The 14,886-nt window shown below is 41.0% G+C and overlaps 1 protein-coding gene and 1 long non-coding RNA gene across 8 annotated transcripts in view; one reads left to right on the forward strand and one right to left on the reverse strand.

Annotated features, from left to right (window-relative positions):
- The window catches only part of LOC138815762 (uncharacterized), a 59,972-nt gene that overhangs the window by 9,970 nt on the left and 35,116 nt on the right, over positions 1-14,886 (reverse strand). For 2 of the 3 annotated variants that reach the window (XR_011368461.1, XR_011368459.1), the window contains exon 3: positions 3,996-4,192. This is a non-coding gene — a long non-coding RNA (uncharacterized lncRNA). The remainder of the gene's footprint in view (positions 1-3,995; positions 4,193-14,886) is intronic. The other variant, XR_011368460.1, reaches the window with a different exon arrangement.
- Positions 548-14,886, forward strand: part of LOC138815760 (TSC22 domain family protein 1) — a 93,089-nt gene continuing 78,750 nt past the window's right edge. For 4 of the 5 annotated variants that reach the window (XR_011368458.1, XR_011368457.1, XR_011368456.1 and 1 more), the window contains exons 1-2: positions 548-716; positions 976-4,134. Coding sequence is in view for 2 of the 5 variants with exons in the window: in XM_070005133.1 (XP_069861234.1) it covers positions 1,160-4,134 (2,975 nt within the window). In the remaining 3 variants the exon portion in view is untranslated. The remainder of the gene's footprint in view (positions 717-975; positions 4,135-14,886) is intronic. The other variant, XM_070005132.1, reaches the window with a different exon arrangement.

The raw sequence follows: 14,886 nt of genomic DNA on the forward strand, positions 1-14,886 counted from the left end.
GCCGTCGCCGCCGCCCGCGCCCCCGCTCGCCCGCCCGCCCGCCCGGCCGCGGGAGCCGCGGGCTGAGGACCCGCCGGCCGCCGAGGAAGAGGACGCGAGGCTCGGCCCCCTCCGCTCCCGCGCACGCCCCGCCGCCCTCCGGGGAGCCCGGGCGCCGGCCCCTTCCTCCCCGAGGACGTGAGCGGAGCCGAGCGCCTGCCCCGAGGGAGGAAAATGCTCGGGCTCCATGGCTGCCAGTGATGGAGCGGTCCCTGGGCTCCCGCTGCCACCGCCGCCGCCGCGCCCCGGCCGTGCTCCGCGAGGACCCGGCGTCTCTGCGCGCCCGCCCGCGCCTCGTTGCTGGGCTCACCGTACCGGGCGCCCCGCCGCCACCGCCGCCGCCGCCGCCGCCGCCGCCCCGCTCGCAGCCGCACCGCCCCGGCCCAGGCCGCGGCCAGCGTTTCCTCCCGGAGCAGCCGCCGCGAGCCCAGGGGGTTTGAAAGGGTCCGCGGGGCGCAGGGGGGAGGGCGGAGCGGGGCCGGCCGGGGAGGTCTGAGCCACACCGAGCTCGGGGCTCGCCGGCGACCGGCCGCGGCGCCGGGGGGTGGCGAGGGCCCGGCCACTCGGAGCTGCGGGCTGCCTGCGTGCAGGGCGGCCGGGAGGGCTTTGCTGCGTCCGCCGGCGGCGGCGGCGGCGGGAGGAGGGGGCTGAGGCGGCGCCGGAGTTGGCCGCAGAAGGTGGGCATTTCTCGCTTTTCCTCCCCCTCGGCCTCCCCTGCTCCCCCCCTCCCCCGCCCTCCCCTCCCCCGCCCTCCCATCCCCCTCCCGGACTCCCCTCCCCGCCGCCCCGCACCCCACGTGAAGCGGAATATAAAGGGGGGTGTGTGACTAGAGGGGAAAGTGAATGGCGAAGGCCTGAAGGGGCGGGGAGGGGGGGGGGCTCCCCTTCGGGTCCCTGGCTGCCGGGTTCACCCTCGTTCATCCTCCCTTCCCGAAGCTCGCCCTCGAAGGCAGGAGCGGCCGGCGCCTTCGATTGAGGAGGAGGAAGAGGAGGAGAAGGAGGAGGCATCGCGCCGGGCGGAGCGTCAGGTCCCGTTTTCCTCCCCGGCGTCTCCAATACAAAGATTACGGTGCAGAAGGAAATTGCGCTCGCCTCCAACGCCCCCCCGGTCCTCCACACAATGCACCAGCCGCCCGAGTCCACCGCCGCCGCGGCGGCCGCCGCTGCAGACATGAGTGCTAGGAAGATGGCGCACCCGGCGATGTTCCCCCGAAGGGGCAGCGGCGGTGGCAGCGCCTCCGCTCTCAATGCAGCAGCAGCAGCAGCAGCAGCGGCGGCGGCAGCAGCAGGTACCGGCGTTGGTAGCGCGGCCACATCTTCGGAGGATTTTCCGCCTCCGTCTCTGCTCCAGCCGCCGCCTCCTGCAGCATCTTCCACGTCGGGACCACAGCCTCCGCCTCCACAAAGCCTGAACCTCCTCTCGCAGGCTCAGCTGCAGGCACAGCCTCTTGCGCCAGGCGGAACCCAGATGAAAAAGAAAAGTGGCTTCCAGATAACTAGCGTGACTCCGGCTCAGATCTCTGCCAGTATCAGTTCTAACAACAGTATAGCAGAGGACACGGAGAGCTATGACGATCTGGATGAATCTCACACGGAAGATCTGTCTTCTTCCGAGATCCTTGATGTGTCACTTTCCAGGGCTACAGACTTAGGGGAGCCGGAACGAAGCTCCTCAGAAGAGACTCTGAATAACTTCCAGGAAGCTGAGACACCTGGGGCAGTGTCTCCCAACCAGCCCCACCTTCCGCAGCCTCATTTGCCTCACCTTTCACCACAGAACGTTGTGATCAATGGGAATGCTCATCCCCACCACCTCCATCACCACCATCACATTCACCATGGGCACCACCTTCACCATGGGCACCACCATCCATCTCATGCTGCTGTGGCCAGTGCATCCATTCCTGGAGGGCCACCCTCGAGCCCAGTGTCCAGAAAACTTTCCACAACTGGAAGTTCTGAAGGTGGTGGTGTGCCAGTTGCACCAGCTTCTGCTGTATCATCAAGTGGCTCGCCTGCATCTGTAATGACGAACATCCGTGCTCCAAGTACTCCAGGTGGTATAGGTATAAATTCTGTTACTGGCACTAATATAGTGAATAATGTTAGCACTGCTGCTGTGGGTAGTTTCAGTCCTAATGTGACAAGCGGCATGCTTGGTAATACTAATATGAATACAAGCAATATTCCTAGTGCTGCTGGTGTAAGTGTTGGGCCTGTTACCAGTGGTGGTAATGTGAGTATCTTGAGTGGCATGGGCAATGGTACTGTTTCTTCCTCAACCATTGCTAACACTGTCCCTAATGTAACTGCAGGGATGAGTGTGGGATTGGTTTCAAGTCAGCAGCAACAACCAACAGTTAATACATCAAGGTTCAGAGTTGTGAAGTTAGATTCTACTTCTGAACCCTTTAAGAAAGGTAGATGGACTTGCACTGAGTTCTATGAAAAAGAAAATGCTGTACCTGCTACAGAAGGTGTGGTGATAAATAAAGTGGTGGAGACTGTTAAACAAAACCCAACAGAAGTGACTTCTGAGAGGGAGAGCACTAGTGGGAGTTCAGTGAGCAGTAGTGTCAGCACACTGAGTCACTACACAGAGAGTGTGGGAAGTGGAGAAATGGGAGCCCCTACTGTGGTGGTGCAGCAGCAACAGCAGCAGCAGCAGCAGCAGCAACAACAACAACAACAACAACCACCACCACCACCACCACCACCAGGTCTTCAAGGTGTGGCCCTCCAGCAGATGGATTTCAGTAGCCCTGGCCCTCAGAGTATTTCAGCAGTTAGTATACCACAGAGTATTTCTCAGTCCCAGATGTCACAAGTACAATTACAGTCTCAAGAACTGAGCTATCAGCAAAAGCAAGGTCTTCAACCAGTACCTCTGCAAGCCACTATCAATGCTGCAACTGGTATCCAGCCATCGCCTATAAATGTGGTTGGAATAACTTCAGCTGTAGGTCAGCAGCCTTCCATTTCCAGTTTGGCTCAACCCCAACTGCCATATTCTCAGGCGGCTCCTCCAGTGCAAACTCCTCTTCCAGGGGCATCGCCCCAGCAGTTACAATATGGACAACAGCAACCAATGGTTTCTACCCAAATGGCCCCAGGCCATGGTCAGTCAGTGACTCAAAATCCTCCAGAGTATGTACAACAGAAGCCAATTCTTCAAACAGCAATGTCCTCTGGCCAGTCCAGTTCTGCAGGAGTGGGAACAGGAACAGCAGTGATTGCTGTGGCTCAGCCACAGGGGATCCAGCTGCCAGTGCAGTCCACGGCAGTCCAAGCACAACCTGCAGGAGCATCTGGCCAGCCTGTTGGCCAGGCTCAAACAGCAGTGTCTGTTATACCTACTGGTGGTCAAATGGCAAATATTGGTCAACAAGCAAACATACCTACTGCAGTGCAGCAGCCCTCTCCCCAAGTTACACCTTCAGTTATTCAGCAAGGTGCTCCTCCATCTTCACAAGTAGTTCCACCTGCTCAAACTGCAATTCTTCATCAGGGAGTTCAAACTAGCGCTTCAAGCCTTCCTCAACAGTTGGTTATTGCACCCCAGAGTACCTTGTTAACTGTACCTCCTCAGCCACAGGGAGTAGAGCCCATAGCTCAAGGAGTTGTTTCGCAGCAGTTGCCCACAGTTAGTCCTTTGCCCTCTGCTAGTAGTATTTCTGTTACAAATCAGGTTAGTTCAACCGGTCCTTCTGGAATGCCTTCTGCCCCAACAAACTTGGTTCCACCACAGAATATAGCACAACCCCCTGCCACCCAAAATGGTAATTTGGTTCAGAGTGTTAGTCAGTCTCCCTTAATAGCTGCTAACATAAATTTGCCTTTGGCACAACAGATCCCACTAAGTTCTACTCAGTTCTCTGCACAATCATTAGCTCAGGCAATTGGAAGCCAAATCGAAGATGCCAGACGCCCAGCTGAGCCCTCCTTAGTCGGCTTACCTCAGACTATCAGTGGTGACAGTGGGGGAATGTCAGCAGTTTCAGATGGGAGTAGCAGCAGCCTAGCAGCCTCTGCTTCTCTTTTCCCGTTGAAGGTGCTACCGCTGACGACACCCTTGTTGGATGGAGAGGATGAGAGGTAAGATCATACCATATTTCTGCAGATGTTCAACAGACTTGAAGTTTATTTAGTAGCACTATGTGGACAAAATATGCACAAAATTAGTTTTAGGCGTATGTTTTAATTTTTGTATGTGAAAATTCATATTTGTGGTAAGTTTTCAGCAAGAGTGTTCTGGAATGATTGCAGATTGGATGGAAAATGGTATAAGTTATGTAAATATTTGTGAGAATAGTTTTGGGCATATGTTTACAATAGGTGTAGGGACACCAAATAACTTATTATTTATAAATCAATTTTAGAAGATTAAGTATGAAAAGTTACTATTTAATTAACGCACATAATAGTTAATCTACTCTTTGTGGAGTTACTAAAATCCTTATGATCATTTCTTGGGGAGTTGTGGTTCTCACATTTGTTCTTCTTTACTAGACAGTCCTTTTTTTGTTCTACTGTGTTTGATCTTACCCTGTGGAAGATAATGTTACCTACTTTTCCTAGTCTGACACTGGAGGAAAGATGACCTAACCTGGACTTTAGGTTGCCCTCATCCTGTAATTGATCAGCCTTTGTAAACTTAATTTAATGGTTACTTTATTGAACAGAAAAGGAATGGGAATCTAAAAACAATATTTTTAGGGAGAGAAAGGCATACACTGTCAAAATAACCCGATTTATCTTTGTTGATAGTATACTGTATATTTTTTTCTTTTGCATAGCAGGTCAAGGTGGTAGCCATTTTAAAGAGTAAAGTAAGTCTTGGAGGGTTGAATTTATATAGGCATGAAATAAGAGGTTCTGCTGATCAATTCCTCTTTGTTAAGAGATTCTTCCCTTACCTTCCCCCTCCCCCCCCAAAATACACAGTCTAAAATTCCTTATTAAACCAGCATTTTTCACTTTGATTGGAAATAATGTGATAATCATGCTGGATCTCATTATCTTTGATGCTGACCGGATAGAAAAGTTCTGAAATTTTGTTTTGCTTTAAGACTTCATCAATTTAGGACTTGTTGATTTTTTTTTTTTTTGAGGAATGTTCTTTCCACACATTTGCCAGTCTTTGACTAACCTTGATCAAAATATAGGAATTATGAAAAGACCAAAACTTGCAATATGTTCAATTATTTTAGTATTGGAATTTTTTTTAAGACTGACCTTCCATTAAACTGAATTATTTATATTCTATATGAATATTTACGGGTTTCACTTTGGAAAAGCTGAGCATATTGTAAAGGAATTATAATTTTAGAAAAAGAAGACAATGGGCAAATGTTTTGGTAAGGTTTTTTTTCAAAATTCAAACATGTTAATTGAAAGGAGAAAATTTTTCATATTTTTAATTAGTTTAATACTCACAATTTCAAATCTGGTTACTAATCATATGTATTCTGTATCCTAGTACAAAATTGCACTTTAAAAGACTAAGAGGTAGTTTTCATAACAGTATTATTATACTTACTGTTCAACACTTAACTTTATCATCCTGACACCTCTAATTATAGTTTTAATACTTATTTATGATTATTAATGTTTTCTAAATCAACTAAAGTTCGTAAAGAAACAGTTACGTTATATAGATGTTAAATTTAGAGATATTTCATACAGAAATGAAAACCTGACATCTTGAATTCAAACCTGCTATGATTTTCTTAATTACAATTATTATGCTCCTGTTATGACTTTCTCTTGTTTTCCTCCTGTTGGTAGGAACATAGCAGGGCTTTCCAAAACTTACTGCTCTACACAATCAGGATGCTACTTACAACTAGGTTCTTAGCTGCAAGGATAGAGTCCTAATTTAAGATATTAGTACAAATTATTTTCCAGAAAGATGGTAACTGAGATAAATATTAATTAGGGGAAAATTATTTAGAAGGGTGGTTTCTGTTTTCTTGTGCTGAGGATAAAACCCAAGGCCTTGGGCATGTTAAGCAAGTGCTCTATCACTGAACTATATCCCAAACCCCTTTGTAGGTTTTGTGTGTGAATGTGTGTGTGCATGTGTGTGCATGTGCACTAATGATATTATTACTGTAACAAAGGGGTAGAATCCTAATCAATAATTTTAGAAGTGTTGCAAGGGCAGCAAAGGAACTCTGCCTGAGTACCTTTGTCAGCCTACCAAAACATCATTGAAGTCTACCCTGGAATTTGTTGTAGACTTGAAGCAAATATTTTCATCCAGACTGCCACTTGATTAGTGTATGGCATTACCTTATTAGAAACATTTTTGTTTGTGAAGGTGTAGCTATAACCACATTAATATACCCATTTTACATAGGACATGACTGAATCTTGGGGACAGTTTGTTGGCTGTAGTTACTTACTACAGGCACAATTGGTAATTATTGAGTACAAACAGATTTGGAGCAATGAATTTGTAGAAGGGATTGAGTCTATAGGTCTACTTTATTGCTGGTTATTTCTTTTCCCACTAGAATTTGGAAAAAGAAATATTTAGGTTTGTCCTTATAAGAGGATTTGGGAATACCTTCCAGTTAAAACAGTGTTATAATTGTAATTTTTTTTCTACTTTTCATGTGTTGCTTATCACCTTTGTCTCTTGTGGGACTACTATTATGATGCTGGAAATGCTGACATAAATATTTTGGGAGGTTAGGAGAATGAGTGGTTATTCTTTAATCACCAGAGATAATACTCATTTCAGATTTTAAAGTGTTTATGTAGGAAGTACTTTCAAATAGCCATTCTGAAGTGAGTATCAAGAGTAAAAATACAGATCAAGATCTTATGATTATATGTTTAACTTTCAAAAAGTTATCTTTTTTAAAAAGATTCATGTGTTAGCCTTTAATATGAGCTTTTATTTATAAGAACGTGAAGATAAGTTATTCCTCTCTGAAATACATTTTGTGATTGTTAGCACAACCTCTTATGTGAAATATAGCCAGACTTCTGTTCATCTTTCAAGATTCAGCTTCGATGTTCCCTCTGAAGGATGTTTTTTCCTCAGAGGATATTGTTTCCTTAGCACCTTTTAATGTTCCTTTATTTAAACACTTGCATGTATTTGATTATAATTATGTTTACCAGTTTTTCCCACAAGACTAGGAGTTCCTCAAGGGCAGCAGCTAAATACTTTTTTTGAACAAATTAATGAGCAGACTTTTCTCTGCTTTTTTTATTATGATTTAAAGTTTAAATTTTCTGTCATCTTAAGTACAACTGTTACAGATGCAGAATCATATAATTTCTTCAATGAATTGAAAAGAAATTAATAAAATGACTTGCTAACCTCATTATTCTTGGAGGTGAATTGATACCTGTCTTCTATGTATACAGGAATACGTTTTCTTATATGTAATATAAGAGCAGTATCATTTAACACATCAGTTAACAACATCAGTTAAAACACGATAATGTAAACCTTTTTTATGGGTAGTATCTCAGTCTATAGTCCAGGCTTGACAATTGTCTTGGCTACACCTTCCCAAGTGCTGATGATGACAGCTGTGTAACATCATGCTTGACTCTAGTTTTAATTTTTTAAGAGTGCATGATCAATTTAAAGAGTCATAGTTTTTACATGATTAACCAAAATAAATAATAAAAGCTTCCTGCCTGCTTCCTTCCTAAGATTCCTTTCCTAGAAACACCTTTGCCTTTCTTCTTTTAGATGATGGTGCTTTTACTCTAGTTTCTAACATGCTTGTCTTGCTATTGAATATGCAACATAAGTTGGTGGTTAGAAGCATGGATTTGAAATTAGATTGCATAGGTTTGTCCCTCCTGTGTCATCTAGTTTTATGTAACTTTGGATCACTTAACCTCTTTAAGCCTCAATTTTTTTCATTTTAAAAATGAGGTAACAGTATTTATGGTAAGATTGTTACACAAATTAAGCAAATTTGGTAAAACCCTTTAAACTTTGACTAAGTCACAGGCCCTTTGGCTTTATTAACTTCTTAAGTACAAAATGATCTACTCAGCTGCTCACTTTTCCTACCAATACTCCTTTCTGCCAGTAGTTACAATTGTGTTACTTTCATTATTTAGTATTTTTGCAAAAGATAATTACTTTCCAATTAACCAGTACAATGTGCTATGGCTGCCTTCTTGTCTTTTTCCTCCCCTCCTCCAGTCCCCAGCTATCTAATATATAGACATGGTAGGTTTCCCTCTCCTCTCAAGAGTTCGTTTATCAGCATAGGTTTGGTTTTTTTTTTTTTTTTACAATTTGTTTCTCTTCCCTCCCCTTCCAATTTTTGTATGTTTGGGGGGCACTCTTGCGTGCATGCTCTTGCACTCCCTCCCACCTTTTCCCTCTCTCCCTCTCTCTATTTTTAATCTGAGACTGGGACTTGAACTCCTTATCTTTTGCTCATTTGCTGATGCTGGGTGACCCTGAGCCATGCCTCCAACCCCAAAGCGGGGTTGGAGGGGTTCTATTTTTTAGAAGAGTCCTTTACGTACTTGATTTTTCTTGATTGTGTTCTTGTCCTGAAGTGTGAGAGGATTAAAAGAACTAATTAGAAATTTCATTGTGGCTTCATTGTTTGCTTTACCCTAGGGTGATATGGTGGAGTTCTTGCCTCTCCTGTAGTATTCTTTATATTTGTCATTTTATCATTAAGTGTAAATTGCATCACTGTCTCCAGGTTATCAATTTTATCTTCCTGAGGAAGTCTTTGTCCTGTCTGCCTGACTATCTGCCTTTTAAGCTTGGTAGTCCACTGTTATCCTTGGATTCCTCTTTTGGATCTTCATTTTCTAGTGACCCATATTGTCTTCATTATTGATTTACTTGGTATTTGAAAATGGCTTTATTTTACCTTGATAATTGTTTGAGTCTTGGTTTAGGCAAAGAATAACTGATGGAGTATAGTTTTTATACTTTTTATCTTGCTTTTTAGCATCCATATGGTTTTTGTGAAATCTAAAGCATTTAATCATATATTGTCATATATTTTATGTGAATTGTGTTTTGTTTTTCTCTCTTTGTTTTTCCCTCTCCTCATTTTTAAAAATCTGAAAGTTTTAGATTTTATTTTCAGTATACAGAAATTTTACAATGGTAGATCTCTTCATGTGTTTGCTTTTATTTATGGTGTTAAGGATTTGGTATATGCTCGTTCAATCTGGGAAACATTTCATAATTTTGGACCTTTCCTTGCTTGGAGGTTGTTAATAACTTCTTTATATTTTGTTTCTCCCTTAAACTTATTTGGATAATGGATCTTGATTAGTCTTCTAATTTCTAAGCTTTTTAAAATTTTTTTCTTGGTGGACTTGCTTGATAGGCAGGTTTTCTGCAATTAGAACTATGCCTACAGCCTTTTAAAAATTTACTCTTCAGATAGAATCTTGCATTTTTGGCAGGGCCAGCAAGGACCACAATCCTTCTCTCTAATACTTTTTACATAGCTGGGATTACATTCTTGAACTATAACACCCAGCTTTTTCTATTGAGATGGAGGCTCACTTTTTATCTGGGCTTGCCTTAAACCCAAATCTCTCATTTTCAGCCTTCGCTTAGAAGTAGCTGGGATTTTAGTAGTAAGTTACTTTACCCAGTCTATTTTTCATTTTTCTTGTTGATTTAATTTCAAGAGCTTTTAGGTGGTTTTTTTTTTGGGGGGGTCTTTTATAATTATATATTCTACTTTGATAATGATAGGACTTTGTCTTTGCTTCTGAATATATAAACGTTAGATTCTTTTTTTTTTTTTTGTGACAGGGTCTCTGTATATCAGTCTGGTCTGGAACTTAAGATCTGCCTGCTTTAGCCTACTAAGTGGTAGGAATTACAGGCATGCATGCCTGAATTATTTATTTTGGTTTTCTTTTTGTGTGGTCTGTTTTCTCCAGTTTATATTTTCTTTCTACCTTTTTTTTCACCCTTTGGTCTTTATGTTTTATATACTCTTTTCTCTAACAGTAATTGTATGTAAGAGTAAGGAAATAAAATTAGGAATTCTCAAGGCTTGCCAATTGTTAGCCTCTCTGCATGGTAACCTGGTTTGGCTAATGTCATATCTTCATATATTTTCTTCTAGCTGTTTACATCCCTGTAAGAAAGTTCTTCTGATTTATGACCTAGAGTGAAGATTGCCTATAAGCATTCTGAGGTGGGGAGAGGTGTGAGGGAAATATGGAATGATAGGTCTTGGGAAGTCTTAGCATCCTTCCCCCAAATGTTTCTTTACTCAACTTTGTTTTGATTATGTTTTCTTGCCTTCACTTGTGCATCATTTTCTTAGTCCTGAGATCTGTTTTGCCTTCTTCAGACAGAATGCTTTCAGCTTTTGTTGGCATTGGGGAGAGATAGTTGAGTTCTGTTGGGCTAGATATAGTCTTCATTTTCTTAGGATCCTCCATTTTCCTCTTCCCCCTCATTCCATTTTATATGAATGTGGAACTGCCAATTCTTGGGCCTTTGGGAAATTGGGATTGTTGTTGATATTCTCTACTGTTTGCTAAAGATTAGACTTTTTACTGTTTGCTAAGCCATTTGTCACTCAACCATGTGCTTTTTAGATTCTAAAGTTTTGGTTGCTGCTTTTATCTCTTAATTTGTTTTATTTATTTATTTATTTATTCTATTTTTTTTTGTCAGTCATGGGGCCTGAACTCTGGGCCTGGGCGCTGTCCCTCAGCTCTTCAGCTCAAGGCTAGCGCTCTACCACTTGAGCCATCGCGTCACTTTGGCTTTTTATGCTTATGTGGTGCTGTGGAATTGAACATAGGGCATCATGCATGCAAGGCAAGCACTCTTCCACTGAGCCACCTTCCTAACCTTATCTCTTAATTTTTAAAGTTCCTGTATGTTAGAAAGGAAAAAACCCTCTTTTTCTGGGTAGGTTTTTGGGGAAGAAGTGAAAAAAATGGATGTGTATGTTTACTGTTACACATCTATCTCAATGGCAGAATATATCATTGTGATAGGTGATCTATAAATGAGTGTAGCACATAATTTTAAGAAGGAATTGCTTAGCTTATATTCACTAGATATGAATTATAAAATAATAGTTCTACTTATAGAAATGATTGAAAATGTTAGAATTTGATTCAGTTAATATTTTATCATTTTAACAATTGAATAACCTTATAATTTTTTTCTGCTTTATTGGTAGTGAATAAACTGAAATGTACTGAGTTTATTAGGAGAGGCCAAATGAGTAATTTAAGGCAGCCTATAGAATAGTAAAGAAGAGCTAGGATTTAAAGCCACTTTTCCAATTCAAAATCCAGTACTATTTTTACTACTGCTTGTAAAGATGAGATAAGGCTGATATCCATAAATACATGAGCTGCTGAAACAACAACAAAAAAGAGCAGATGTATTGTTGTTGTGTATTAGTATAAATGATTGAATTGCTAGACAATCTAACATAAGCCTTTGGTCAGAAAAACATGGATTAAATCATCATGGTGGTATTTGAAGAAAATAGTAGGCATTCAGATGACAATTGAACATAATTTGAACATGATTTTTTCTTTCAAAATTCATATGGAAATACTTTAGGAAAACTTAATTTTCTAGTAATTTAAATTTACTTTCTACCATTGGCTTCAGAAATGTAAGAAAGTGAATGTGACTTCTTGCTTAGAAACTTCAACTTTAAAATATGAAGGTGTAAAGTCTGAATATTGATGCTGCAGTATTAGAACCTTGGTGATTGGTTTTTGTTTTATCACTGTTCTAATTGACCATGTCATAGTAAAATATGCTTTAATGACTCATTTAAAGAAAACTACAGGGCTGGGGAGGTGGCTCAGTGGTAGAGCGCTTGCCTTGCATGCCTGAGGCCTGGGTTCGATTCCTCCGCACCACATAAGCAAAAAGAAAAAAAGCCGGTAGTGGCGCTGTGGCTCAAGTGGTAGAGCGCTAGCCTTGAGCTGAAGAGCTGAGGGACAGCGCGCCCAGGCCCAGAGTTCAGGCCCCACGACCGGACCCCCAAAAAAAAAAAAGAAAACTACAGCTGGGCACTGGTGGCTCAAGCCTGTAATCTTAACTACTTAGGAAGCTGAGATCTGAGGATCCCAGGCAGAAAAGTCCCAGTGAGACTTATCTCCAATTAACTAGTCAAAAAACTGGAAGTGGCTCTGTGGCTCAAAGTGTTGGAGCCACTAGCTTTAAGCAAAAGAGCTTAAGCAAAAGGCCCTGTATTCAAGCTCCACAACCAACAAAAGAAAAAAGAGAAAGAAAAACCGAAAGGTACAGGCGAGGAAAAAATTTAATGCATCTTTACGTTATTTAAAAATACTGTTTATAATGAGTCTTAGATTCTGTGTTGAGTTGTTCCCTAGTCTCATGAATAATTTTACTTCTTTTTTCTCCCAACTTTTTCTTTTTCTTTTTTTTTTTTTTTTTTGTTAACCAGTTACATTAGCCAGGGATTCTAACTTGATTTTTTCATCAGTACTTTGGCCTAGTGGACTTTAGTTTGCCTCTTTGAAGCCATCTTTCACCTGTTTTGTTTTGTTTTGTTTTGTTTCACTTCCTTTGTTTTCTTTCCTTTCTTACCATTCCTATTCTCTCCTGGATTTTTTTTTTTTTTGCTAGACTTTTTTCCCCCCAAGTCCTTTTTCTGTTTAATTATCTTTTCCTTGTTTCCAAGGCATTATAGGTGGTCTGTATGCTATCAGCTCTTGGATTCATACCATTTGTCTAGCCTTCTTCTTAGCCTTAGGTGTATATAGTCATCTGCTTCCCAACATCTCTCTGCATTCTGTTAGGCTTCTCAGACTCAGCAAGTAATTGCTAGCTTAGTCCTTGATTTCCTAGTTCCTCACATTTCTTCTTCTGTTATTGCCCCTTCCCCCCCCCCCCCCTTTTTTTTTCTTTCTTTTTCTGGTATCTGGATTTGGGATCTTTTGTTTGCTTGGCTGGCTTTCTGTCACTTGAGCCACACCACCAGTCATAGTTGTCTTACCTTGATAAATATTTTTCCATGGAATTTAGAGTCATTCTATATCCTTTTCCTTTTTATATCCTGACCATTTCATCAGATTCATCTTTATTTTTTCCCTCTTCATTGCTTTTGCCACATGCTAGATGACAGTACTCACTTTTAGTACTATATACAGATCCTCTTGACTATGCTGTGCCTCTTTGATACTGTATGTTGTAATCAGAAGATTCTTAACAGTGGAAATCTATTAATGTAAGTCATTTGCTGATATCCCCTTGAAGGCTTCTCATTTAAGATGATTACTCTCTGTTCTATCTTCACTTACTCTTGCCTCATGTCATGCTACCATCCCCTTTCGAAAGTCCAGTTGCACTTGACCTACTTTCAGGTAGTTAGTTTCTCACCATATTTTCTTGGTCCTTTAGGCCTTTCTGCGTGCTGTTATTTAGCCTGAACATTGCCTATGCTACTTTTTCATTCTCTCCTTAATGCTTAACTGTCATTTTTGAGAGGTCTTCCTGAATTTAGATTCTGATGCTGATTAAAAGTATCTTGCTAGATGTCAAAGCCTATAAACTGTAATCCTAGCTACTTCAAAGGCTGAGATCTGGAGAATTGTGTTCAGAGTCAGCCTGGATTAAAATGTCCTTGAGATTCTATCTCCAAAATAATCAGCAAAAAGCAAGACTGGAGGTGTGGCTCAAGTAGTAGAGTATCAGCTGAGCAGGCAAGCTGAGCACCCTAAATTTAAACTTAAGTACGTACCTCCTCCTTATAGTTTATGGTTAGTTTTTGCTTTTTGTGATTGATGATTTTTAATCTTTGTGAATAAGGATTTATTTTCTGCTACTACATATTCAAAGCCAAAAATTTCAGTGCCAAACAGATAGAAACTCAGTGAAAATCTCTTTTAATAAGGAAAATGTATTGTTAATATTAGCAAAGACATTACACAAGAAACTCAACCTTTTTTTTTTTTTTTACTTTTTTATTCCCCTCCCCATTGGGGTTTGAACTGAGAATTTTTGTAGGCAGATTCCTGTACTACTTTGGAACCTCATCCTTTTAAGAGCATTATGATATATTTAAATGATAAGTTTCTAATAGATGGTTGTAGAATATCACTGTTTTCCCCTTTAATAGAAGCAATTGAGAATTGGTTTGCTTTTTACTGTGTTTTGAGTGAAAAAAAATTAGCTGGATGTTTTTAACAAGCAGTGTGCTTTGTCTTGTATTTACTTATGCTTATTCTAATCAAAATTCTTTAACTTGAGTAAAACAAAGTTCTCCACTTAGTTAAAAATGGAAATGACTAGTAATTCCATTTTTGACTGGTTATGCAATAATTTTTCATATGATTCTTGAATAAGCATTATTTTGGAAATTCTTTGCAGTTTTGTCTTGTTAAAAATGTAAAATGCTGCCTGTATTTGTATTGTTTAGTAATCATCAAAGTAACTACTTGTTTAAATTTTGTGTGATGTCTTATGGTCATTTTAGTTGTTGTTGTTAAACCAGCAAGGTAGGAATTGCTAAAGGATCCAAGGAAAATGGTTGACAGTGGCCAGAATAGCAATAAATTTACTATCTATGGATACTAAACAGGAGTAAAAAAGCATTTAAGAAAGGAGGCTTTAGTTTTAAAGGCTGGAATAATTAAAAACAAAGGAAAATCTTATCATCAATGCTGGGATGCTAGAGGCTAATTCTAAGTCTCTTAAGTTTTCCCACACTTGCAAGGGACATATCAGTAGTAATTCTGGTTACCTAGAGTAAAACCATGTTTATGTTGATTGGGGAGATTTACTGTGATTTGGTTTTATTAAGGGTTAATTTTAGATCATGATTCATGGTATTGCTCTTCTTTATACAAGGAACCATAAAGGGTTAT

The sequence above is a fragment of the Dipodomys merriami genome, unplaced genomic scaffold (assembly GCF_024711535.1).
Source record: "Dipodomys merriami isolate MVZ:Mamm:240054 unplaced genomic scaffold, mDipMer1.0.p SCAF_667, whole genome shotgun sequence".
NCBI classification, from domain to species: Eukaryota; Metazoa; Chordata; class Mammalia; order Rodentia; family Heteromyidae; genus Dipodomys; species Dipodomys merriami.